The 24,734-nt window shown below is 38.6% G+C and overlaps 1 protein-coding gene across 1 annotated transcript in view; it reads left to right on the top strand.

Annotated features, from left to right (window-relative positions):
- cftr (CF transmembrane conductance regulator) overlaps nt 1-24,734 on the top strand; it is a 48,955-nt gene extending 24,221 nt beyond the window's left edge. Inside the window, exons 13-27 of the mRNA XM_008410653.3 lie at nt 613-699; nt 2,325-3,084; nt 6,459-6,587; nt 6,678-6,715; nt 6,913-7,199; nt 7,306-7,385; nt 8,232-8,382; nt 11,778-12,005; nt 13,412-13,512; nt 14,935-15,165; nt 17,448-17,603; nt 17,998-18,087; nt 18,273-18,445; nt 20,468-20,573; nt 21,306-24,734. Coding sequence (XP_008408875.1) covers nt 613-699; nt 2,325-3,084; nt 6,459-6,587; nt 6,678-6,715; nt 6,913-7,199; nt 7,306-7,385; nt 8,232-8,382; nt 11,778-12,005; nt 13,412-13,512; nt 14,935-15,165; nt 17,448-17,603; nt 17,998-18,087; nt 18,273-18,445; nt 20,468-20,573; nt 21,306-21,521 — 2,833 coding nt within the window. The 3' untranslated portion in view covers nt 21,522-24,734. The remainder of the gene's footprint in view (nt 1-612; nt 700-2,324; nt 3,085-6,458; nt 6,588-6,677; nt 6,716-6,912; nt 7,200-7,305; nt 7,386-8,231; nt 8,383-11,777; nt 12,006-13,411; nt 13,513-14,934; nt 15,166-17,447; nt 17,604-17,997; nt 18,088-18,272; nt 18,446-20,467; nt 20,574-21,305) is intronic.

Below are 24,734 nucleotides of genomic sequence, written 5' to 3'. Positions count from 1 at the left end.
ATCTCCAGAAGTGCCTTAACATTTGTATTGAACTGGTGCAACATAAAGAAACTGAACTGAACTCAACTGAATCCACTACATCACAGTTCATTGATTTGTGGAGAATTAATGCTTAAATTGGTAACAGTACAGCCATCATAGTGGTACTTGTACTGCAGTTTATGAAGAATTTTAGATCAAAATCTGCCATCAACAGGATCAGCCCAGTTTACTTTTTTGTTATATTGTTGCCTAACAACCCAAGCGTACTTTTTATTCATGTTTATTATTTTTAAGAACCTCTCTGAGTCACATTCCTACTGATAAAGTTTTATTGCCTCACTAAATCTCTATGTAGGAAACCAGAGCCTCTCTAATACTCCAATGCATTATTTATGTGGTTATTGATTTGTGGTTTCCACCATTCCTGAAAGTAGTCCCATAGAAACCTTACTTCCTTTTAGCACTGTGTAGATAAGTGGCCTCTCCCCACACTACACCAGTTACCTTTTTTCCCCCTCATTTCCAATGTTTACTTAAAACTTTATTGTCTTCACACTTTGCAACAGTTTTTTGTTGTCTTTGTGTCCTCTGATTAGATATGATTATTGTTTGTTTTGTTTTTCACTGTAGGGCCGTATATAAAGATGCAGACCTGTACCTGCTCGATGCACCTTTCACCCACCTGGACATTGCAACAGAGAAAGAGATCTTTGACAAGTAAGGATCCTAACAGAGAGTCTTTCATGTAGCAGTGGTGGGGGTTGGGAGATAGAGCTGCAGAAAGTTCAAGGTCAATGCTCTCCCTGTGTCTCAGATGCTTTTTGACTGTGGGGAAAGTTTCTCTGGTAACACTGTAATCTTCTGAGGAAGTGGACCTTTTTTTCTCTTTTACTTCATGGAAAAAGAATTGGATTAGTTATGCCAAAATACCATCTATTGGTTGTTGTTTTATGGCAAAAATATAGATAAAAACTCATGGCAAAATTCTATTTTATTTTAAGGAGCAGTCTGATGTAAAATCGCCTTTGTTGTTCCCTCATCAAAAACATACCCGGAGTGTTGCTTGGATTCTTTCATGCAAGTTTGAATCTCCAGTGGCAACCATTCGAGTTTGTAAAACACTTAGGGGAACCAAGCTCTACCTTCCATGCACAGCTTCTCCTAGGAGCTGCAGTTTCCAAATCAAGTTTCTGCATGAGGGAGCAGTCCTACCTCACTCAGCTCCTTCAAACTAGCAGCAGCAGCAATTAGCAAACACTTGGTCTAATTGCACCTCGATTGAGATCATTATAGAAGCTACTTCTCAGTGCAGCGCTGCTGAAAATGTTAAAGGGTTAATGGAAAAGCGGTGTTCCTTCAATGAACACGTAAGGCGGATTGTTGAAAAGAGCAGAAACATTTTAAAGAGACAAAAGACCAAATTTAAGGGCGTTAAATTGCAAAGTCAAATTGCTTTTCAGTCATGTTTGATATATACAGCCTTTTATTTAACAACTAAAGTTTATCATAGTTATTTCTTTTATTTTATTATGCTGTAAAATAATGCTGTCTGGCTGGAAAACACATACGGGCCCTTTAACATCTACATATTATAAACAACTATAACTACAAGTATAAAACTATAAAAACGAATAAAACTAAACTATAAAATGGCACACCATCATTTCAGTGTGGAAGAAAAACTAAAGCTCCTTTAAAAACAAAAACTGTTCCACTTTTTTTGTTTTTTTTTCTGAGAGTTTTAATTATCTGAGGACTTTCTAAATTATAACCATATTCTTCCTCAGTAATCATTCATCGTTCTCATACAACAGCTGATATTCGAAACTACCTCATGGAGTACTTATCTACGCTACATTTCCACCAATAGGAGTTTAATCTATGTCCTAATTTTCATTGTGATTGTCTTTGTCATTGAGGTAAAATTCTGTTTATTTTTTATTTAAAACTGTTTTTTAACTTTGAGAACGCTAAAGTTTGGCTTTAGCGTTCTCATGTTTGCTGCTTTTCTTCCATTTCTTTCATTGTGCATTTCCTATTTTTGGAACAATGTTTCTCTTCATCAGTTCTGACACTTTGAAGTCCACAACGTCCCTATCTTGTCAGCATCGGCTCCACAGTTTAGAGCAGGCCAACTGGGAATAACCAGCATCTTTTGCATCACTGTGCTGATTTACCTTCTTCAAGGAGTCTTAGAATCTTTCTATTGTTTCAGCAGACAGCTCTCTCCTGTTAAGGTTTTGTTTATGCACCTGATTGCTAAGTTCTATAAAGACCTCTTGTTCATGATTTGAATTAATTCCTTTACGTTTTGGAATTATGTGTGCGTTTATAATTTGCAGATGTGTCTGTAAACTGATGGCCTCCAAGACTCGCGTTGTGGTCACCAGCAAGTTGGAGCACCTGAAGCGGGCGGATCGAATCCTTCTGTTGCACAACGGAGACTGCTACTTCTACGGCACCTTCTCAGAGCTTCAAGCGCAGCGGCCAGACTTCAGCTCCCTGCTGCTTGGTCTCGAAGCTTATGACAACATCAACGCGGAGCGGCGCGGCTCCATTCTCACGGAAACTCTTCGCAGAGTCTCCGTGGATGAAACAGCAAATTTCCGAGGCCCAGACCCCAATCGCCAATCCTTCCGCCACGTGCCGTCTCACAGCCACGCCATGGGCGACGGCTATCCCGAAAAACGCAAGCCGTCACTCATCCTCAACCCTCTCACAGCTGCCCGCAAGTTTTCATTCATTGGGAACTCCCAGCAGAATAACTTCCAGTCCACATCCATGGACGATGGGGTGCATGAACTTTCAGAGAGAAGATTCTCAGTGGTGCCTGAGGACGATCAGGTCGAAGAGGTGCTTCCACGGAGTGACATGTATCACCACGGGCTGCAGCACCTCAATGGCAGGCGCCAGTCTGTTCTGGCGTTCATCACCAATGCTCAGGGTCAGGAGCGCAGAGAGCAGATGCAGTCGTCCTTCAGAAAAAAGTTGTCCATCACCCCGCAGTGCAACCTAGCGTCCGAGCTGGACATCTACGCCCGGCGCCTGTCCAAGGACAGTGTGTTTGACATAAGTGAGGAAGTGGATGAAGAAGACATGGAGGTAAGATTTGGCAACACGTTTGCCTCTCCTCATAACAGGAAAATCAGTTTTTTATGATCACACTATGAAATAGCTGTGCCTAGGTGTTGTAACATTGCAGTTACAACACCTAGGCAATTAATGCTTAATTGCGTTAATTGTAAAAATGCAATTAAGCATGAACATTTTGACTTATTAATTTGGCTCTACATCACATATGTCAAACTCGAGGCCCGCTGGCCAAATCTTTTATGAGATTTTAAGAAGATTTTATTTTTATGTGGCCCTTTTGACTGTAGAAATAGAATCTTTAAAATAACAGTTGTGTTTTTTACATATTATTTTATCTATCAGCAGTTTTATTTGTATTGTGCCAAATTAGATAAAGGTGAAAACATGTTTAATATTACTTAATTTCAAGACGTTCTCACCAAATGGAGAATCAGCTGTTTATTAATAGGTAGTTTTATCAATATATTCTGCTACAAACAGCCCTTTAAAGACATTCTTGACTGTGATGTGGCCCAAAATGAAAACAAGCTTGACACAGCTGCTCTATGCAAGGGCGAAGGAACGAGTCTGTCATTGGGGGGGACGCATATCAGAAACCTGACAGATCAGTAAATAGCTTGAGCAGAAATGTCATAAACTATTATGCCATCAACACAATAGGGCTGTAGTGATACGATAATCTCACGATACGATACACTGCTCACGATACGATATATATTGTGATATTCAGAAAACGATACAATTCAATACACTTTTGCAATTTTCTGAATGATTTTAGAGGGACAGAGTGATTTTGGTGACATTTTGTGACTGTTATAGAGTTGGATTGAATTAATTTAACTGAAAACTGATTAAAATCACCAACTACACACTACCTGGCTCTGGTTGGACATGGACACAGACTTAAAGTCGATAGCTGGACAAAATGAATCAAAGAAGTGGTGAGAAAACATGTTTCTTTTAATTGAAACAGTACAAACTGTAGCTTACATGCATTTGTAAAGTAAATAAAGTGCACCAAGTACCCTGCTCTGAACAGTTTGATACCTTTTTAACCTTGACACTTAACATCTGAAGGAATCACTCTAAGCCTGATGACCGAATCACTCTCCCAGCGAAGCAAGCAGTGAGTGAGCAAGGTGACAGTTGTATGTTACGATACTTGTGAATGAATATTGATTTTTTTCTAGGAAAGAAAATATCGATATATATATATATCGCAAAATCGATGTTATTACACAGCCCTACAACACGTCAGTAATGCGTTACTCTAATCTGACCCTTGTTTCAGTAACAAGTATTCTAACACGTTACTATTTACAATCCAATAATCAGATTAAAGTTATGCATAGTATAATGATCGTCGTTCCAGGATGAACACTCACTTTAGCATTTGCCTCACAACTAGCAAGCTACATACTCTGGTAGCACACACAGGCTAAATGTTTTTTTTTCCTTGACATTTTCAGCCACAAACATTTAACTAAAATATCTACGGATATGTGTTTCTGTCTCTGCCTCCCTCTGACTCTATGTAGCCTGATGCTCCTGCATGGATTCATGTATTTACAACAGACACTACAGTAATGTACAGTGTCAGAATGTGAACTAAATATAAAAAGTATGTTTTTATCATACAGAATAAAGAATTTAAACAACTTAATTTTCAGATATATACATTATTATACATCTCAACTCTATTTACTGTGTAGCAAAAATTTTCACTAATTTATTTATCCTTAAGCACTTTTCTTATTGTCCCCTAACCATTACCCTTATAGTTTGGAAATAATGAAAACAATATTGAAACGCTGAAAGAGATCAAACTGACATCAGTCTTCACCCGTTCTCCTTTCTGGTTTTATTGAAATTAATATATTTTTTATATCTTCACACTCTGAAACTCCACCTGGCTCTCCTATGTCTTCCCTGACCTGCTCCTCTCATAATAAAATAGTTTAGTTTACTAAACTATTTCTCATAATAAAACAGTTAATACATATTTCAATAAACTAAATGAAGACCTCACCAGAGCTTCATCACCTTTCTTCAATATCTTTCTAGCACTGCTGTTCTCCTAAATATCTAAATAATATAATATAATATAATATAATATAATATAATATAATATAATATAATATAATATAATATAATATAATATGTAAAGTGGTCGAGTATGATCAGGTGTTGCTCACTTTAAATAATAAAAAGGCTCATTTCGCTGCTGTTTCAGTCTCATTCTGACTAGACTAGCTAACTTTTAAACAAAGTTAGCAGTACAATTTTGAACATGTGACTATCCCAGAATTAAAACGGCTGAAAGAAACCTGAGAACAAGATGTTATAAACGAGCAATATTCATGGCAAAATTCCTGACAGATCGTTTACCTCATTCAAACGGAGTTTCTCTGACTCCGTCTGCTGCTGCCTTTACTCTGAGCCGTTCAGAGGGGGGAGGGGGAGGAAGCGCTCTGCTGAATTCGCTGTTATGCGCCTTCAAAATAAAAGCACGCGAGTGGAAGATTTTAAAATTCTTCGCAACTGCGGTGAAATTACTGGGGGAACGAATGTGACTGTCTCTAATATTGGGGGGGGACATGTCCCCCCCGCTTCCTACGCCTATGGCTCTATGAGTCTATGTCATAAACATTTGGTTTATTAGCCTATTGTTGAACTGTTCTGTGTGAACTCATGCTAAAGTTATGCTACCAGTGTACAATTGGCAACAAGTGTACAAGTGTCACCTATCTCTGCTAAGGTGGGGTATTTTCGTTTATATTTTTATTTTATGACTAGCAGTCATTTGCCCCTTTAGGAATGAAAATGATACATTTCTGAGCTCCTTCAGCTCCTTCAGCTCTCCTAGTTGGAAGGTATTCTGACTCATTAATGGCTAACATTAGTGTAGAAAACAGCAACAAACCTAAACACACTTTCTAGACAATTAGTAGACTACTAATATCTGCTCATTTTTATTTCATTAAAAAAATTCCAAATTTCTCTTTGACATGTTAAAGATAGTTTCACATTTCATGTCAAACATGTCCCATTTTGGGGGCACTGTGGTGGCACAACGCGCAGCTGTTACAGGTTCGATTCCCGGCCTGGCGACCTTTGCTGCATGTCTTCCCCCTTCTCTCAATACCCACTTTCCCGTCAATTCACCATCAAATAAAGGCCACTAGAGCCAACAAAACTTTTTTTTTAAAAAAAGTCCCCCTTTTTTTTTTTTTACAAAGTTTAAAATCAAACTGTTTAATAAAGTCATTAGGTTCTGAACCCTCCTTCATACCTGTTTTCTTTGCTTTATCGTCTGTTTTTGCAACAAAAGATTAATTCATATTTGACAATTATGCAAAAATTATATTTTTACTTTTTCACAGGAATGCTTTGCAGATGAACGTGAGAAGATATTCGAAACTACCTCATGGAGTACTTATCTACGCTACATTTCCACCAATAGGAGTTTAATCTATGTCCTAATTTTCATTGTGATTGTCTTTGTCATTGAGGTAAAATTCTGTTTATTTTTTATTTAAAACTGTTTTTTAACTTTGTAATTTTTGATTAACAGTAAACTTCTCTCTTTTTCCAATCATCAGGTTGCTGGTTGTGTCATTGGCATTTTTCTCGTTACTGAGTAAGTGTTGTGTTATGTTCTTGCGCATACAAACTCACCATGAGATAAGTTCATGTGGCAAAATTGAATTTTTTCTTTTAAATATATGTCTGTTATTTCGTACATGAACATAATTAAGGGCTAAATAGTCAGAAGAGATTTCCAATCTGAAAAATGAATCCATGTTTCAATCTCCATCTTTTGCTTCATTCAACCAGTAAGATATGGAAGGATGGTCCCAACCTGAATTCACCAAACCACATCGATGATCAGCACCCTAATGCATCATCGCCTCCTGTCCACGTCGCCGTCATAGTCACACAAAACAGCGCCTACTACATCATCTACTTATTCTTTACTCACTCAGACAGCATACTGGCCCTTGGAGTCTTCAGGGGCCTCCCTTTAGTCCACACGTTGCTCACTGTGTCTAAAAGACTTCACGAACAGATGCTTAGCTCTGTGCTACGGGCCCCCATGTCTGTTCTTAACACCATGAAAACAGGTTCTCTGCTTTTTGATACCTCTTCTCTTTTTGGTTTAAAAGTTAGTAGTCAAAGTGTGGTGGTATTTATTTCCCTTCTTTTTCTTTTTCGTTTTTCTTTTTCTAGGCCGGATAATGAACAGATTCACCAAGGACATGGCCGTCATTGATGACATGCTACCTCTAGTGCTGTTTGACCTCATACAGGTATTTAACGACACAACAAATAAAGTTGATGTTGGAAACTGTACTGACACGTATTCCCTTGATTCAAATTGTTGATACCTTTGTCATACCAAATGTTGTTTTGTTTGTCATGTAAAAAATAAAAAAAAATTCAGATAAAACTATATTTATTGAAAAACAAAAACAGACAAAAAATCCCACTCTCTTGCCATTAAAAAGGAAGGCTCCATCTTCTTTGCATTTTCTTTAAAAAAATTTTTGGGGAGGGGGGCGTTTTAAAAGTTTGTTCAAAAATTGCGTGACCATTGGGATGGAAACATAGCTACCGTTTTATATCCATATACACTCTCTGCTCACCTTAAGGTTCTAGATGTTTTCAGAAACTTCTGACTTGTTCTTTATATGAGAAACCATTTCGGTTATCAACCTAACCATTCCTGCTGCATTCTATCTATACACTGTATACAACCTCCATACCCACCTATTCATCATGGCTTCACTATACAAAAATGTTACTTTATAAGGGATCACTGATAACTGGAACTGAAAAGTCTGCAAACCTTTTGGTAATAAATAGCTGTGAGGCTACAGTAAAATGGTCCATGTTTATTCACATTATGAAATAAAAGTGTTTGTGTTGTATTACATATTGTGTTGCTACAGTTGTTCTATTGATTAAAGCCATACACATGTTCTTGAGCTACGTAATTTGAAAGCACCTGTCAAATTTTTATTTACTATAAATATAGTGTTAGAGGACCCCAAACAGTTGCTTTATCGCCTCCAAATGAACTCTTTGAAACAAACAACAATGAAAATGATAACTTCATTATTTCTTTTTTATCCTCTCACTTTTCCTCACTCTAGTTAACTTTACTTGTCATTGGGTGCATCTTCACTGTGTCCATCATGAGACCATACATCTTTATATCTGCAATCCCACTGGCTGTTGTCTTTGTGGTCATCAGGAAGTACTTCTTACGAACAGGACAACAACTCAAACAGCTAGAGGCTGAAGGTAAGAAAAGAAGACTCAAATCTGTTCATGTTTGCAGGTGGAGTCCTAAGGAGATGTCTTGAAATTCCAAAAACAGGTTGTATTAGCCATCGGACAACGGGCAGCACATCAGCCAACATTCTTTCTGACTCCCCTTTATAGCAGATATTGAGGATTTACTCTAGTTTTATTTCATGAAAAAAAGACATCTGGGTTTCAGTCTCAAGAGCGTTCTAGGTTACAGACTGAAGCCAAGAAGTAAAATTCAAGATGATCAATTCCTTCTTGATATTTCTGTAGGACAGCTCATACCACCTGGTCTATGATCAAAGTCCAGTTTAAATCATGGCTTGAAATCTGGGTTAAAGACAACAAGGGAACAAAATCATTTCTTAAGATTCTTAGAAGGTTGTTGACATTTTTCAGACCACGGACCAGTCAAAGGATCAGGGGAGATCACCTTGTTCAAAAAACATAACATTTCTTCAGCTCTTTTGAAATACTACTTATCTTACACTATTTAACAAGAATTGTGCAGTTGGTGAATTTTGCAGAAAAGTGAAAATGTTTTTTTTTTGTCATTGGTGGTAAATATATTATGAAACAGACATTTAACACAAAAGTAAAAATCTGGTTTATACTTAGTGGTGGTTTGCTACCAAGAGAAAACGCTCATTTCTTAACACCGTACAGCGGTAATGTGCAAGATCAGATTTGAGTTCTGTCCAGAATAAGTGTTTGAAGATTGTTAGAAATTTTTTTCTTGTGCCCAAGTGCCTGGACAGGGGATAATCACATGCTAAAAATAGTACATACAAGCAAAACACATTTGCCACAATGAACTGCTCTATAGTCTTCATCCAACTTATCACAAGCCTGGCAGCACAGCAACATGATCTCAACAATATGCTGCTTTTTTGTTGCTTTGACTTCTTTATGGGTAAGAACATTTTAAGTATCCAATAATTATCCTCTTTAAGCTGACAGGTTTATGAAGGAGATAAAAAAAACAACAGTTTTTTTAGGTGTACCTTTAATGTCAACCCCAGAACTAGCAGTTTCCAGACAATGTTTTGTGGCAGTGAATGAGTCAGACAATTGACGACAGTACTGCTTTGATTAGGGTCCAAGCAGGGAAACTATCAGATGACAATTGTTTTGTTGAGACACAGGCTTGTGTGGATTTGTCCAGTCCTCTGGCCCTGTCAACACCTTTCTGCTGGCTGTCATGCCCAGGAATAAAGTCAACACTTTTATGGGCAAAGTAGTAATCCATCGACAAGAGAAGGCTGGATATTAGGATATTGTGCAAAAGTATTGTTTTGTGTCAGTATTGTTTACTGACACAAAAGTCAGTAAAATCTCTTGACTTATAGACTGAGAACCTTGGTCTGCATAAAAATGAGAAAATATTGGGAATCCCTAAAAGGAAAAAAGAATTTTCAGCTACTGCATTCACTCCAAAGAAGTGAGATGGGTTTGCTTTCAATTGGCTTGAAAAAGTGGTAAATTTCTGACTTAGCCAAAAAACGGTATCCCTTTATGCACTACACAGTTCATAGTGGATCTCTAAAAAGCAATTTTAATGTCAATGTTTGGGCTATAAAGACCCAATTAGATTGTAAAAAACAGTTTGAGACAAACTTATGTACATAAGACATCTAAGTAAGTTTCTGCTGTTGGATGCTCTGGGACGAGAAAACAGGTCACTGGACCACTGTGTTTGTTGGACTTCCCTGCTGTGTGCTCGGTTTTGTCACATAGTGCATGCTTTAGTGGTGACGGCAAGGTCTTTCCGAAGCACACTGGGGTCACAGCGATGAGCCGAGCTGGGATTTCCTCCAGCTATATCCTGGTGTTGTTCTTTCTCCTGCTTTATGCAACATATCAGACAAAAATGCAGTGGAAACATAAAGTATTAGTCAGCTTCAATGAACTACGTTCCTCGGTTTTTACCCATAGCTTAGGGATAGTGTCGTTTTTTCCTATTGTTTCCAGTGATGTTTTGGTGTCTGTCGAGATCACCCTTGAAAAACAGAGAGAGACAGAGAGACGTTCCACACAGCAGAAATCAGGCTGCTGGGGCTTAGGGACGTCCTGAATGAAGGAGCCTAAAGTGGATTAGAATCCAAACATCTGAACTACTACTTACTTTTACACAGATAATTAATAAATAATTATATTTTATTAATATTACACAATCCATTCCAGATGTTAAAGAAATCTGAAACTGGAGACCAATTTCAGATCTCCAGTTTTTGTCAAGCCTTGGGTTTGGGATATCAGTCAGTTATTATGAAATTTTGGCTAATTTGCCCATCGCGTTGGGCGATGAAAGTGAATCATTGTCTCTTTAAGGACAATGATTCACCGCCTCTAGATGAGGGCATCTCATTGGATAATTTCTGCATAGATGGTTTCGTTTCAACTGGTAGCCAGTTTTTTCATCCTTACTGATGCAGTTAGTAATTTTTCATTTCTTAAGCAATCATGTTAGAAGTCCCGATCTGTGAGGTTAGTCTGTTTAAGAAGGGTCAAATTATGAATCAAGCCAAGAAAACAGTTGAGATTGCTAAAATAACTAAAAGTGGGGTAAGAAACATCCAACAGAGCTGGAAGGAGAGTCAGAAAGCCTCACCTGTGTAGAAGAAATGTTTTTGGGAAAAAATGGATTGACTGTGATTTGTGATCTCTTAAACATTTGGTAAAATGAAAGGATAAAAAACAACACAAATCCTTATCTGCAGTCGTGAAATTAAGAGCACATTTACACTTGCAATACGAAAGGAATTTAAGGGCAGAGGAGTAAAAAATATGGAGGATCAAAAAATATAGATTTCTGCTGTTATTTTTAATTATGTCAGTTTTGGTCCTCCATAATAAAATGTGTACCCATTTAAGCAAACCACTAATCAGAAGGCGAAATTAAAACAAATTTTTAATTTGCTAAGCATCATGAATATTGAACTCTTTATTAGGAAGATATAAGAACAGGATTACAAATATTTCATTCCACCATCAAACATTTTTATTAGCAGCAGCAGTGTGAGAGTGTGTGAGAGCTCTTGCTATAAAACATTTTTCTAGTATGTAAAATATTAGAACAACACTGTTTAAATATCTTTCTAAAAAAAAAGACTAAATTATCAGAGTTGGGTTATTAAAATTTCTGCAGTATCCCTTATTTTTGTCATGATCATTCAAAATCAAAATAACTGCATTGTCTTTCTGTCTCTGCTGTCTCTGATTTCATTTTCACATACTGCAGCCATTTCTGGTAAAGAGCCCATTTCTTTTTGCATCTCTAACTAATTGAGTGTGCCTTTAAATGGAAAACCAACTCAGCAGACTGAAATCCTTGTAGCTGTCAGGATTTGTATTCATGCCTTTAAAAACATGTTTTCTCTTTCCTGCAGCTCGTAGTCCCATCTTCTCTCACCTCATCATTTCACTGAAGGGTTTATGGACAATTCGAGCTTTTGGACGTCAGACTTACTTCGAGACTCTATTCCACAAAGCTCTGAACACCCACACATCCACCTGGTTCCACTACCTGTCCTCGCTGAGATGGTTCCTGTTCCGCTGCGATGTGATCTTTGTGTTGTTTTTCACCGTTGCTGCCTTCATCGCCGTAGGAACCAACAGTGAGTAATAGAAAGACTAAATCCTTCAAGATTTTCAAGTGCAGATTTAAGAATGAACTTCAAGAGTCTCGTTTCACATATGATCTTACAGCTGGTTCTAGTGTCGTATCTTGAAAGCAACATTACTCCTACATTTCTGTAAATTGTCTCTGGTATTTAATTATAAAGGAATACATTCACAGATAAATTCAGCACCAGTTTAAAGCAACTAAAAAGTATTTAATTCAGATTTCAATCCAGCTACATACAATTGGGAATAGTGTAATTGCATCCACTTCTGTATAGTTTAATTGAGTCTGATAATGATTTAATTGCATCAAATGTGCTCAGTTTCATGCTGCAGTACCCAGTTATTGTCAACAAATTGCATCAAACCCCTTTGATTCAGTCCACCACCCTTGGTACTCGATTGCAGTCAGATGGTTTCAAATTGATGACATCTGGTTGAACTCCATGAGAGAGTTGCAAACTATTGTTGGTCACATGTCACCACGAATCTACAAAATAAATACTAGGGCTAGTTTGCAATGACTGAGACGTAATGCTAAGTGTTTCACTCCTTTGACATTTTGCACTTTTGGTCTTTTCGTACCTGACTTACTACGTAAAAATAGAAGCTGTCTGCCACTGGAAGTTTCATATCGATCATGCATTAGCTAATGTAGCATCCCTGCTATACTGTCTAATATAGCTTGGATGCTACATCGGCTAATGTAGCATTTCTGCTATAGTAGCTGATGTAGCATCAGAATTATCACTTGGCTTTGATAAATAGAAAAAGTAATATATCAGCTAACATAGCAGAGATGCTATATTAGCTAAGAGATTAGTTGCATTTGCTAACATAGAAGACATGCAGAGTTATCACTCTTCTTTGATATCTGAACAGAAGCAGTTTTTTATGACTTATAGTCAAATGCAAAAAAAAGTTCTTGGATTCTGACTGACTGACCAGTTATTTTGGTTAAAATTTGGGATTGTAATGTTGTGTTAAACCTCATTTGCTTCAGTGGTGTAGAGATTGGGTTTGTTATATGGTGCATCTACATCCGGTCCTAACAAGTGACTTTAATGGGCTGAGCATAACAAATAAAAATATAGGATCAGCCAAACAGAACAGATTGTCTGATGAAAACTGCTGGAATGCAAAAGGGAGCACATTTAATTAAATGAATGGGAAACTCAAACACACAATAAAAACATGCTGCTGCGTCACTGCTTGTGTTTATGTTAAGTGCAGGTTTAAGGCTAATTTCACAGCTCATTAGCTTCCAATGGAGCTAGTAGGAGTGCTGTAATACATGAGTTCAGTTCTGACATCAGAGAGGTGAGCTTTTATTGGACGGTGCTGATGACATTGTGTGTGTGCATGTGTATCTGTGTGTGAATTTGCATGCACTTTACAGAGGACAGACCTGGAGAGATTGGCATCATTGTGGCCCTGGCCATGCTCATCCTGGGCACTTTCCAATGGGCTATCATCACCAGTATCAATGTGGACGGCCTGGTAAGCAGCCATAATCATAGTCAGTTTTATCTATCAGGACAGAACAAGAAGCCATCCAGTCTGAGGAACATACAACTCTAGTCCTTTAACACTGGATGCTACCAGAACATTGTTTGTGTTCAGAAACATGATTGCAGTTTTAATCAACTTATTCCTTCAACACTTCAAGGTCAAACGCATGAGAAGATTTAGCTAAACATACTTAAGTTTTATAAAAAAAAAATGTTTATCCATCCACACTATAAAAACCTAGTTGTGGAACTCTATTGAAAGTTGGTTTCAGGAAGCTCTGATCATTCAAGGAACGTTTTTAGAAATGTGGACTGTGGGCATTAGCTTTAGCATTGGGGATGTTTGCTGCAACATGTTTAGCACTGAGATGCTATTTTAGGCTTAAATACCTTCACTGGTAGGCTAACTCCTTTTACCACAACTTCTTCACACTGACAGTCTTGTCCAGCATTCCATCAGATTGGTGTTTGAAGCAGACATGAGCCCCCTATTGGCCAAGAAAAGCAGCTTCAGTGATGACTGTTAATGATTGGTGCTTGTGCATCAGCTTTACATGGGGCGACTGTGGCTGGCTGTGTGGTTAGAGTAGTCGTCTTGTGATCAGAAGGTTGTAGGTTTGATTTCAGCTTCCTCCTGCCACGTGTCGATGTGTCCTTGGGCAAGGCACAAATTGCCTACCAATCGGTGTATAAATGTGTGAATGTTTGTGAGTGCGAATGGGTGAATGTCACTCTAGTGTAAAGCGCTTTGAGTGGTCAAAATGACTGGAAAAGCTATATAAGTTCAGTCCATTTACATGTGAATACAAAGATTCTGGTTTGAGAATTTTGTATAAAAAAAAAACAACAGTGGAATAATAATTGGTTTTGCCACCCAGCAACTTTCACTAAACCTTTGTGATAACTGGCACTCTTTTTACATCACTGTGAAGGATTTTTGACCAACTCCTCTTTGTGGCTGAGTTGTTCTAATTTGGAAACATTGGCAGGATTTTGTACATAAATGGGCTGTTTAAGGTAATCTCAATCAGGTTGGAGTCAAAACTTTGATTAGGACTCTCTAAAAACTTGATGTTCCTTTCAGAGGTGGACTTAGTGGAGCTCTTTGGTCCTGTTGAACTGAGGTTCTCTGGAGATATTTTGATAATCGTAGCAGTAAGTAAAAAATAGAGTAAAAAATATCTGGTTTGTTGGAAGTTAACATGTTAACATGGGTGACTTCAATCATTTCAAAACAACTCAAATGTCAAAATGTGCATTTCTGCTTCTACTATTATTATTACTATTATAAATAATAGGAGTAGTATCAAGCAAAAATGTTTTACTCTAAAATCATCATTCATCATGCTCACACAGTGGTGTTAGTGGTGGTGTGTGTCTTCAAACCTCTCCTTCTCTCTCCTCCACCCAGATGCGTTCAGTGGACCGAGTGTTCAAATTCATCGACTTGGCATCAGAAGAGACCTTCCAAGGAAAGCCTGGAGGAAAAGGAGGTTCTGATCTTGTCATCAACAACCCAAGCGCGTACAGCTACTGGCCTAACCGCGGCCAGCTGTATGTCCAGGGTCTCACCGTCAAATACACAGAAGCTGGGCGGGCCGTGCTCAACGATATCTCCTTCGCTGTGGAGGGGGGTCAGAGTGTAAGTCCTGAGTGGTGACTGGACGCCCAGATGTCCAGGGATACCTTTGGATTTTAATTAGTCAATCAATCAATCAATAAGGTCTCTTTGTGTAACACATTTAAGAAATAAGGCGGTTCAAAGTGCTTTACATCATAAAAACACAAAACTACAAAGTGATAAAAGACATCACCAAATGTAATGTAAATATTACATTTTGATGAGTGTCATTACCAAAATCATCATTACACATTAAATATGTTGGTCAACATATTTAATGTGTTGTTGTTCAGGAGCAACTCTGAACAGGTGGGGTTTAGTCTAGATTTAAAGAAACTCAATGTTTTGGATGTTTTGCATCCAAAACACTGGGCGTTACTAAGTGATTTTAGTTTTCTAGTTGCTGCTTTGGAGACCTGAACTTTCCCCCAAAATGAGCATCACTTCATCCTATAGAGCTTTGAAAGTTGGTAACAAACTCAGAGTGGGGCAAAAAAAAAAAATTAAGCATGCTCTTAACCCAACATGAAGTCAGACATTTTGGTTCAAAGTTTTCTTTTTGATGTTTTAAACATGTTGGATTTACTCTGAAGTAACAGCTTTAGAACTAGTGAAATACGTTTTCATTAAAGGGTGTGGATGTAACCCGTCCTCAAACTTGAATTTGCTGCCATGAAACATGAAGCTGGTCTTCCAGTCCTGAGCACCTCTGAACCTCCTGTGTGTCGGCCGGACCACAGTCTGGTACGGCCTGGCAAACATCTGACAACGCTGTCAGATGTCATCAGGAAGTCACGTGTTTTACTTGTGGGTTCAATTTTGACCCTGGCAATTAGCATCTATATTAGCATGGAGTGGATTATTTTGGATTGTAGTCTTCACCAAAACTTTGCCACTAAACTAGACTTTGGTGGAATTCGCACATTAACATTTTTGCTCAACTCTTATGTTGCTTCATAGCAGATCTTAACTGAATTTGACTTAATCTCCACCAACATGGTGACCCTGCAGTAAGCACAGCGAGACAGTGGTGACACAGATCAGAACGCCGGCAAGAAACAAGGGATAGTAGTATGGAAGCACATTTCTGCCATCAATGGAAAAGCAAAACCCTAACCAAAAGCTGTAATTATGAGTTTTAAAGTCATAGTTACGAGAACAAAAATACTTGTTTCTTCCAAATGCATCCATTTGGCCTTTTGGATCTATTGCGCTGTCTGCAAAGATAGCGTCTGAGTAGGTGGAGAAGGACTTTAGAGATGATTTTACAATAAAAAAAAAAATCTTAATTTGCATAAGAATTCACCTGGATTTAAGGAGAGTAAACACACTGTTGAATAAATTCTATGTAAAACTGACAATTACAACTTCCTGTTGGGCTTTTATTTTTTCTTTCATGGCAGAAATGGGCTTCCATACATTTAAGACTGCAGCTTTACTTTGTACTAAAACCTTATCATTTTATTCTCCTGTGACTCTACAAAGCATCTGAGGTACAGTACAGGTGAGCCAGTTCAGTAGGAATCCTCACCGGTCTGACTGTTTCTGATGGATTAGTTGATTGTTACGAGGAGAAAAGTTCAGCTTGGTTGCATTTGTCTTTAAAGAGGATCCAGTTCACACAGTATTGGACTCTAAGCATTCATCAGTGTTAAAGTGGTCCTAATTTTACTTTTAGAACCTCTGGGGACAGAAGACATCCATTCAGTCTATTTTTCCTCAGCATGTCTTATAGACACTTTCCCCTGCTGGTTAGAATAATAATTCTATCGACTCTTTTAGATCAGTCCAAGTTATTGATTCTCAATTCTAATTTCAAAATAAAAAATAAGAATTTTTTTCCTTTCCACCTCTATGTTACCACATCCTGCCAAGCAAGATGTTGACTTATGTAGAAATAAAAGATGAAAAAATTAAAAGAGGTGAACTGGTAGTGTCTAGAGAGAAGTTGAAAGGCTTGTTCCACTTCTTGTCTTTGAATGTAAATGATTTATTAGCATTCAAAGACAAAATAGAGGCTCTGTACTTTGGCCCCATTGGTTCATAAATTATGTTCTTCTGGGAATAATTCTAATAATCAAGAACCTCTCAGAATCAAACCTGGTGAGCATTAGCTCTTCTGTTTAACCCTGATGCCTCCTGATGACCTTTAACAGGATGTGGAGGAAAACAAAGCTTGTATACGCTAGAGTGTAATAGGTTGCAAGGTAGAACCTTTTATCCCAGTGTGTAAAAACACATTTTTTAAACAGAATGTTTTAATGTGGTGAAACAAATACTAATTTCCTCTGTTCTGTGTGCAGGTGGGTCTGCTGGGTCGGACCGGGTCTGGGAAGAGTACCCTGCTGTCCGCTCTGCTGCGCCTCGCCTACACCGAAGGGGAAATGTTCATCGACGGAGTTTCTTCCAGCTCCATCCCCTTGCAAACATGGAGGAAGGCCTTTGGAGTGGTGCCGCAGGTACACATGTTCAAATTCAGACAGATAAGGTTAGGTTGCTGGTGACTGAGGAAAATGAATGTTTAATATAGACAAAAATTATATTAAAAATGGAAAAAAAATATATGTTTTTTTCCAATGCAGGTTTCCAATGCAGTTGTTATGCGTGTGTTATACACTTATGAAGTTTTGAATGGATGAATGAAACATTTGAGATTCAGGCTATTATGTCTTTAATAAAAGGCGGAGTAAATGGTGGTGGTCTAGAGGTGTGTGTGTGTGTGTGTGTGTGTGTGTGTGTGTGTGTGTGTGTGTGTGTGTGTGTGTGTGTGTGTGTGTGTGTGTGTGTGGGGTGACGTCATGTTGTAATTAAATTTATTTGCAATTATTTGTTTCTCTTACTTTGATCTAAAAGAAAGTCTTCATTCTGACTGGAACCTTCCGGATGAACCTGGACCCGTACGGTCGTTACAGTGACGATGAGCTGTGGCAGGTGGCTGAGGAGGTGAGGCTGTTTCTAGTCAACTATAGGAAGGCAATATTATTATATTTATTTAGTTATCGCTACAAAATGTCATTGTAGTGATAAAAGAACACAAGAGGGATATGAAGTGTTTGTATTGTAGAAGTCAGCCATGTTCCATCAGCAGCCTCCTGTGCAGCAAAGTAAGCTGTGTGTGATTCCTGCAGGTTGGGTTGAAATCGGTCATCGAGCAGTTCCCCGATAAGCTGGACTTTGAGCTGAAGGACGGCGGCAGCGTTCTGAGCAACGGCCACAAACAGCTGATGTGTCTGGCCCGCTCCATCCTCAGCAAGGCCTGCATCCTGCTGCTGGACGAGCCGTCCTCCTACCTGGACCCCATGTCAGTATCAGCACCAGGCACCAACACTCTGTGTTCTGCTTTTATTATATTGTTATAACAATTATGATTCATCAGTTTTACACTGAGTTGTTCATAAAAAAGAAAAAAAAGTCAAAATTCAGTGTGCTTTTAAATCCTCTGTTATGAACGGTTTTCCTACAGACGTTAAGACTGATTGAGGTATTTTATTTGTTGCAATATTCTGTTTATGTCCCACATGCTGCAGTACAAACTGGACTCAGTGTGGATGACCTAAACATGTCCAGTCCTGCTGCAGTTCAAAATTAATTGTTTCAGTTCTAACAAATATTTGATTCATCTGAAATAATGGAAGCTAGGCTAACATCACTGAGGCTAAGCCTGATGCTGGCATTTAGGAGTGCGTTGTTGGCATGTTTGGCCTCATCTGGGTCAGTGGCGCAGCTACACGTTATTCAGGTGGATGCGAAAACATAGCTCGCCCCCCCCCCTCTATTCTATGCGCCTTATAATGCGGTGCGCCTTATATATGAAAAGGTTTTAAAATAGACCATTAATTGAAGGTGCGCCTTATAGTGCGGAAAATACGGTAAGTTTATAGTTTGGTCCATCTGTAAATATGAAATGATTGATAATTGATAGAGTCGCCTTTTTACCAAATACTTTTTACTGTTACTTGAGTCATTTTCTGGACGGCTACTTTTTACTTTTACTTGAGAAAAAATATGTGGAAGTAGTGCTACTGTTACTTGAGTACAATTTTTGGGTACTCTCCTCTGGTCACATTAAATGTATGATTATTCAGGACAAACTTCAAAATATGGCCAGACAAACTGCTGAGGCAATGGTTAATAACAGCCACTTTTTTATCCATCTTTTTGGCTTTTATTATTTTCCCAAGGATTTGAAGCAAAATGTTTGACAAACTTACATTTAGGGAGAAATCAAATATTTTGCAGTCAGTTTTCCTTTTTTTTCTAACTCTTCGACTCTCAATTCCTATTTCTCCTTAGCAGTTGTAATTAACAAGTTCAAAACATCAAAACACCTGTCTTCCACTAGGTTTTTGTATTAGCAGAGCTGATGTCTCTGTAGCTGCGTTTCTATTACAAATGTGCACAAAACTTAGTCAATATTCCAATAATAGCAAGCCCCTCCCCACAATTTTGAAATTGCTGTGTTTCCATTAAGCAAGAAATACAATTAAAATCACATGTGAATAAGTTTGTTCGTGCAATAAGTCATTAAAAAACAAAAACAAACCATCCTCCTCCTACAACTTCCTGTCGTCTTCTTCATCATTTTTGCCAGTAGTAACATCCAGCTGTTGGTCATGTGACTTGTGTGATGAGAAAAAGTGTTTTGAAACAGTTGAAAAAACACCTCAGTCTAGCACAAAAACTTTTTTGAAAACTGTTGTTTCCATTAAGCAAATTTGTTCTCGGAATTTCAATTTGTCTTATGTTAAATGGAAGCTGTTGAATGGTAGCTAACTTTGAGTCTTCCTGTCATGTGGCCTTGCTTTTCTCGGGTAAAAGTTAGTTAGTCAGACAGGGACAGGGTTTCCCAGTTTCTGCTCCTCCACCGTTGCTGCTGATGTTCAGTGCCCCGCTGACCGCTCAGACGTTTGATCGCCTCCAGGAAGCGGTCGCCTCCTGAAAGCGATTAAAAGTTTGTATATTTCTTTGTGCTTGTGGCGTCCTGCAGGATGAGGTCACAGTGCAGAGCAGACCATGCACGTCCCCTCACTGCATATGGTGACAATTTGCTGTGCTTACAGTAATGTTGCGCCCCTGTGTGTGTGGTTGGTGTGAGCATGGACGCAGAACATGATCATGGAGGGAAATGAAGCTTGAAATGAGCGATCCAGCTCCGTGCTGGCTAGTCTACAGGTTAAACTTTGATGCTGCTGCTGCTGCTGCTGCTGCTGATGATGATGATGATGATGATGATGATGATGATGATGATGATGATGATGATGATGATGATGATGATGATGATGATGATGACAATGACGATGGTGTGTGTTTTGTGTGTGAGCAGAACACTGCAGGTCCTGAGAAAGACGTTGAAGCAGTCGTTTTCCAACTGCACCGTCATCCTGTCCGAACACAAAGTGGAGCCGCTGCTGGAGTGCCAGTCGTTCCTGGTGAGTTTCTAGCAGCACTACATGAGCCTCAGTCTCACAAAGTTAAAGTCTCTTCATTAATGTTGTGAGTTTAGACATGTGTTTGTTGCCATGTCAGTGATGGGGGCTTGGTGGCTGAACAAGGTGGTGGTGTGATGGAATATGTGCTGTGTACATAAGAACACAGCAATGAAACCAAAATAATTTTTAATGTCATGTAAAGGACCTGCAGACATTTCAGGTCATAAACATTCACTTGAATATCTCTTCATGATATTCATGATCACAGATATTCAAGTGATATTTAGTAAATAATGATATTTTATTCCATTAAATGTGTCAACTTTGCATGAAAAATGTCATTTTTTACCAAATGACACGTCATGACAAGAGCCGTAAATGTTCATAAAGATTCCTTCATCCCCTGCGACAGACTGGCGACCTGTCCAGGGTGACCCCACCTCTCGCCCGGAACGTTAGCTGGAGATGGGCACCAGCAACCCTCCTGACCCCACTAAGGGACAAGGGTGTAAAGAAAATGGATGGATGGAAGATTCCTTCATCGTCTTAACAGATGTTATGTCACTTTTGACAGTGTCATGTCAGACTTATGCACATCCCTTCAAATAAAGTGTTACCAAAATGGCTTAAATGAAAGTTGATTAATTGTCAGAATAAACGATAGGTCAATCGATAACTAAAGTCATAGTTGGCTGCACCTGTAGTTGTAACCGCTCATCTCCTCATCCACAGATGATTGAGAAGAGCTCTGTGAAAAGCTACGACACCATTCAGAAACTTATGAACGAAATGAGTCACCTGAAACAGGCCATCAGCCCCGCCGACAGGCTCCGAATCTTCCCCACCCCCCATCGCCTCAACTCCATCAAGAGACCGCCACCTCAGACCACCAAGATCTCGTCGCTACCAGAGGAAGCCGAGGACGAAATCCAGGACACACGGCTTTAAGCAGCCAACCGCGCACCGACGCAGACACACGAACATGACCCAGAGACTGATCCGGCCTGTAGACAGAACCCAGTCAGAACGACCTGACTGGCTTCAAACAGAATCACAGACAGAGGGATTCAGCCATAGAATCAGTTTTAATTTAAGAGAACAAACGAAACAAAACAACAATATTGATTTTTAAATTTTTTAAAATAAAGCTGCATATTTAAATAGTATATTTTTTAATAATTATAAACATGTTTTTTTAAAATATTATTTTAGGTTTTTTATAGATGACGCTAGCACATCGCATGTGGCTGAAACAGTTTTACTGAAAGAAGCACAATTCGATCACTGTAAGACACAACAGCCAATCTCAAATGTCTGAATTATTGTGACATTCAGATTTATGTCAGAATTTCCTAATACTTATAAATGACCCTTTTAAATTTAAAATGCACTGTTAAATATCTCTAGTGGGATGCACCGATAAATTGGTCCTGATTTCCTTCATTTTGGGAGATTGGTGATCGGCCGATGCTGATATGTGAAGCTGATCTTATCTACCTCAGCAAAGGTAGATTTTTATTTCAACCACTGTCCTCTTCTGCTCTACAGTGAGAGAGGTCTGACTGACTGACCGGCCCACCAGGTCACGTCTGCATGTTTACCTGTAACACTAGTTACCCCACTGTTACCAACTCTGTGACTTTCCTGCTATATTTATCGACAATTCAGACAAAAAAAAAAAAATGGTACCAGCCAACATCGGAATCAGCAGGTCAGACTTTTGAAAGATCGCTCAGCAAACTACAATCGGTGCATTCCTAATTGATAACGTTCACCAACTTTTCTTGGTTTTGATTTTTTTTTTTTATAGTTTTTTTTTTTTTATCAAAGTATAAAACAGAAATCACTGAATGTATGGCGTTACTCTACTGACAATTCACAGTAATACAGCAGCTGTCTGAATGGTTTGTTTGCATATGTTTGCATATCCAGGCTCAATGTGATCTTTTAGGTTATATACAGAGTAAATGTGATGACGCCACACCCAGCTTGGTACGAAACACCTGCAAGGAGGTTGAGAAAAGCTGACTGTGAAACGTGATCGAGGATTTGTGTGAAGCAGTGAGTGGAGGAGCAGCAGGGAGGGAAAACATCCTCCGTGTGACGGAGCGGATGAAGTCCATGTGGAAATGCTTCATACTCTGGAATTCTTTGTTGTTCCTTTAAGTAATTGAAGGAACACACAACTAGATTATGACTTCTCCAACCATTCCACTAAAAACAAACGCAGTTCAGTCTTTTTGTTTTTTTAGTTTTTTTTTGCCTGGTAGGAAGGCCCCGCCCACCAACAGGCGCTGACTCCGCCTCCGTTCTTCCAACTGTTTTTATGACGCTCTTTCGTTGTTGTTCCCACTGTCAGCCTTTCAAGTTCAGCGTCCACCATAAAATTATGACCACAGAACAGAAATACTGCTCAGGATTTGCACTGGTGGGTCAGGGGATTTAGTTCCAGGCACACCTAGTTATAAAATCACATTTATCTGGTTGATTTATGGTCTGTTTAAGTTTTCAATCATCATTTAATCTTGGGCACATTTTGTCTTTTACAATAAGCCATATCAGATGTAAACTACATACAAACTGATGTAGTTCAGGCTGCAGAAGTGTGAAGTCATTGGCTTATGTGATAGAGAGTCCAGGGTTTCCAAACTGTGGCGCAGGGCCAGTCAGACTCAGTAAAATCTGTTGGTTATTTGTCTCTAAATAAGTCACTATCTACTGACTTTTACTCAAAAGCTGCACTAAAATCTGCTTTTATTGACTTTACTAAAACTTGTTAAATACAACAAGCATTTTGAAACGAGTCGCTGAAATATTCTTCTGCTCAGAAACATTTAGTTTTTTTCCCAGTGGATACCCAGAAACAAAGCAGACCTGTAAAACCTTTAACAAAATCCCTTTCCAAAAGCAAATCTGACATTTAATTAAAGTATTTTATGCTTGAATTATTGTTGAATACATGTTAGAACTCTCAAGTACTTCTGACTTAGATCTTGGCCCGTGTGTCAAAAAGTTTGAACACCCCCTGAAAAGGAGAGCCAGCAACTAGTGGCCATTAGAGGAACTGCACCTACCAATGCCTTGATATTCAGCTGCTTGCTGGTGCTGAATTTCCCTCCTGCTTGTCATCCAAACACAGAGCTTTTCTGCTCCTGGAGAAAGCAGCAGGTACTTGCTTCTGATTTGGACTCGGTTCAGTTAAATGGTTAATAAACCTCAGAAATGCGTCAGAGTTTAACCTTTGAACTCAGTTCATGTGTTTTCCATATGAACTGAGTGTTTTACAGAACTGCTTTCTGATGGTGTACGTCAGAACTTTCAATTAGTCTTCCTGACCCGAGAAGTAGCCTCGCTGGTGTCAGCACACACACGCACACACTCACACACACACGGCATCAAAGCATGACGTTGTTGACTGATGCAAGTATTGAGTGATGACTAAACACCCCTATTTTTCTATTTGTATGCACTTTACAGGCACCCTGAGGTACTCTCATCAGCTCTCACAGATCATTTCCTATTTAAATCGTTGAAACAAACCAACATTAAAGTTTGAACTCTTGTCATTAGCTAACGTGTCCTGATTGTTGTGCAGATTTTTTCCATTAGAGAACAATAATTTCTTTTGTAAGTTGGAAAGTCATTTTGATTCTTCAAACATGATCGTTTCTTCTTTTTGTTGAGGAAAGTGCTTTTGAAATTGAATAATATATATATATATTGTAAGTAAAAAAAACAAAAAACTTTTTATTACTCATAGGAAAGGGACACAAATGTCCTAAGAACTGAAAGTGTTTTTGTTCAATCATCTGTATTTGGAGTAAAACTAGATTTGGAGAATTTGACTGTGTGGCTGCATCTTCCTTTTGTCCCGACATCGACTTTATTGATGACGTTTTTGGATCTTGCTTGTTGCTGTCTCCTGTTGCTAAAAGCTCTTTGGTTCCACAAGACAAACTATTAAACACCAGCGGAGTCAGTCTGACTAACAGCAGCTGTCAAGGTTTAGTGTGTCAGCTCACAATATTTTTGCCATATAGAGTGTTTACGCAAGAATCCTACACATTTTGAGTTAATTATATGCAAATGCAAATTGCACTAAGTGTATTTTCTGGATATTTGAAGGCGTTAAAACACATTAAACATCTCAATCTTTGCCTC

Source organism: Poecilia reticulata, chromosome 6, assembly GCF_904066995.2.
Source record: "Poecilia reticulata chromosome 6, P_reticulata-male-v2, whole genome shotgun sequence".
Lineage (NCBI taxonomy): Eukaryota > Metazoa > Chordata > Actinopteri > Cyprinodontiformes > Poeciliidae > Poecilia > Poecilia reticulata.
Note: the sequence above shows the minus strand (reverse complement) of the source record. Positions and strands in the feature narration are given on the sequence as shown.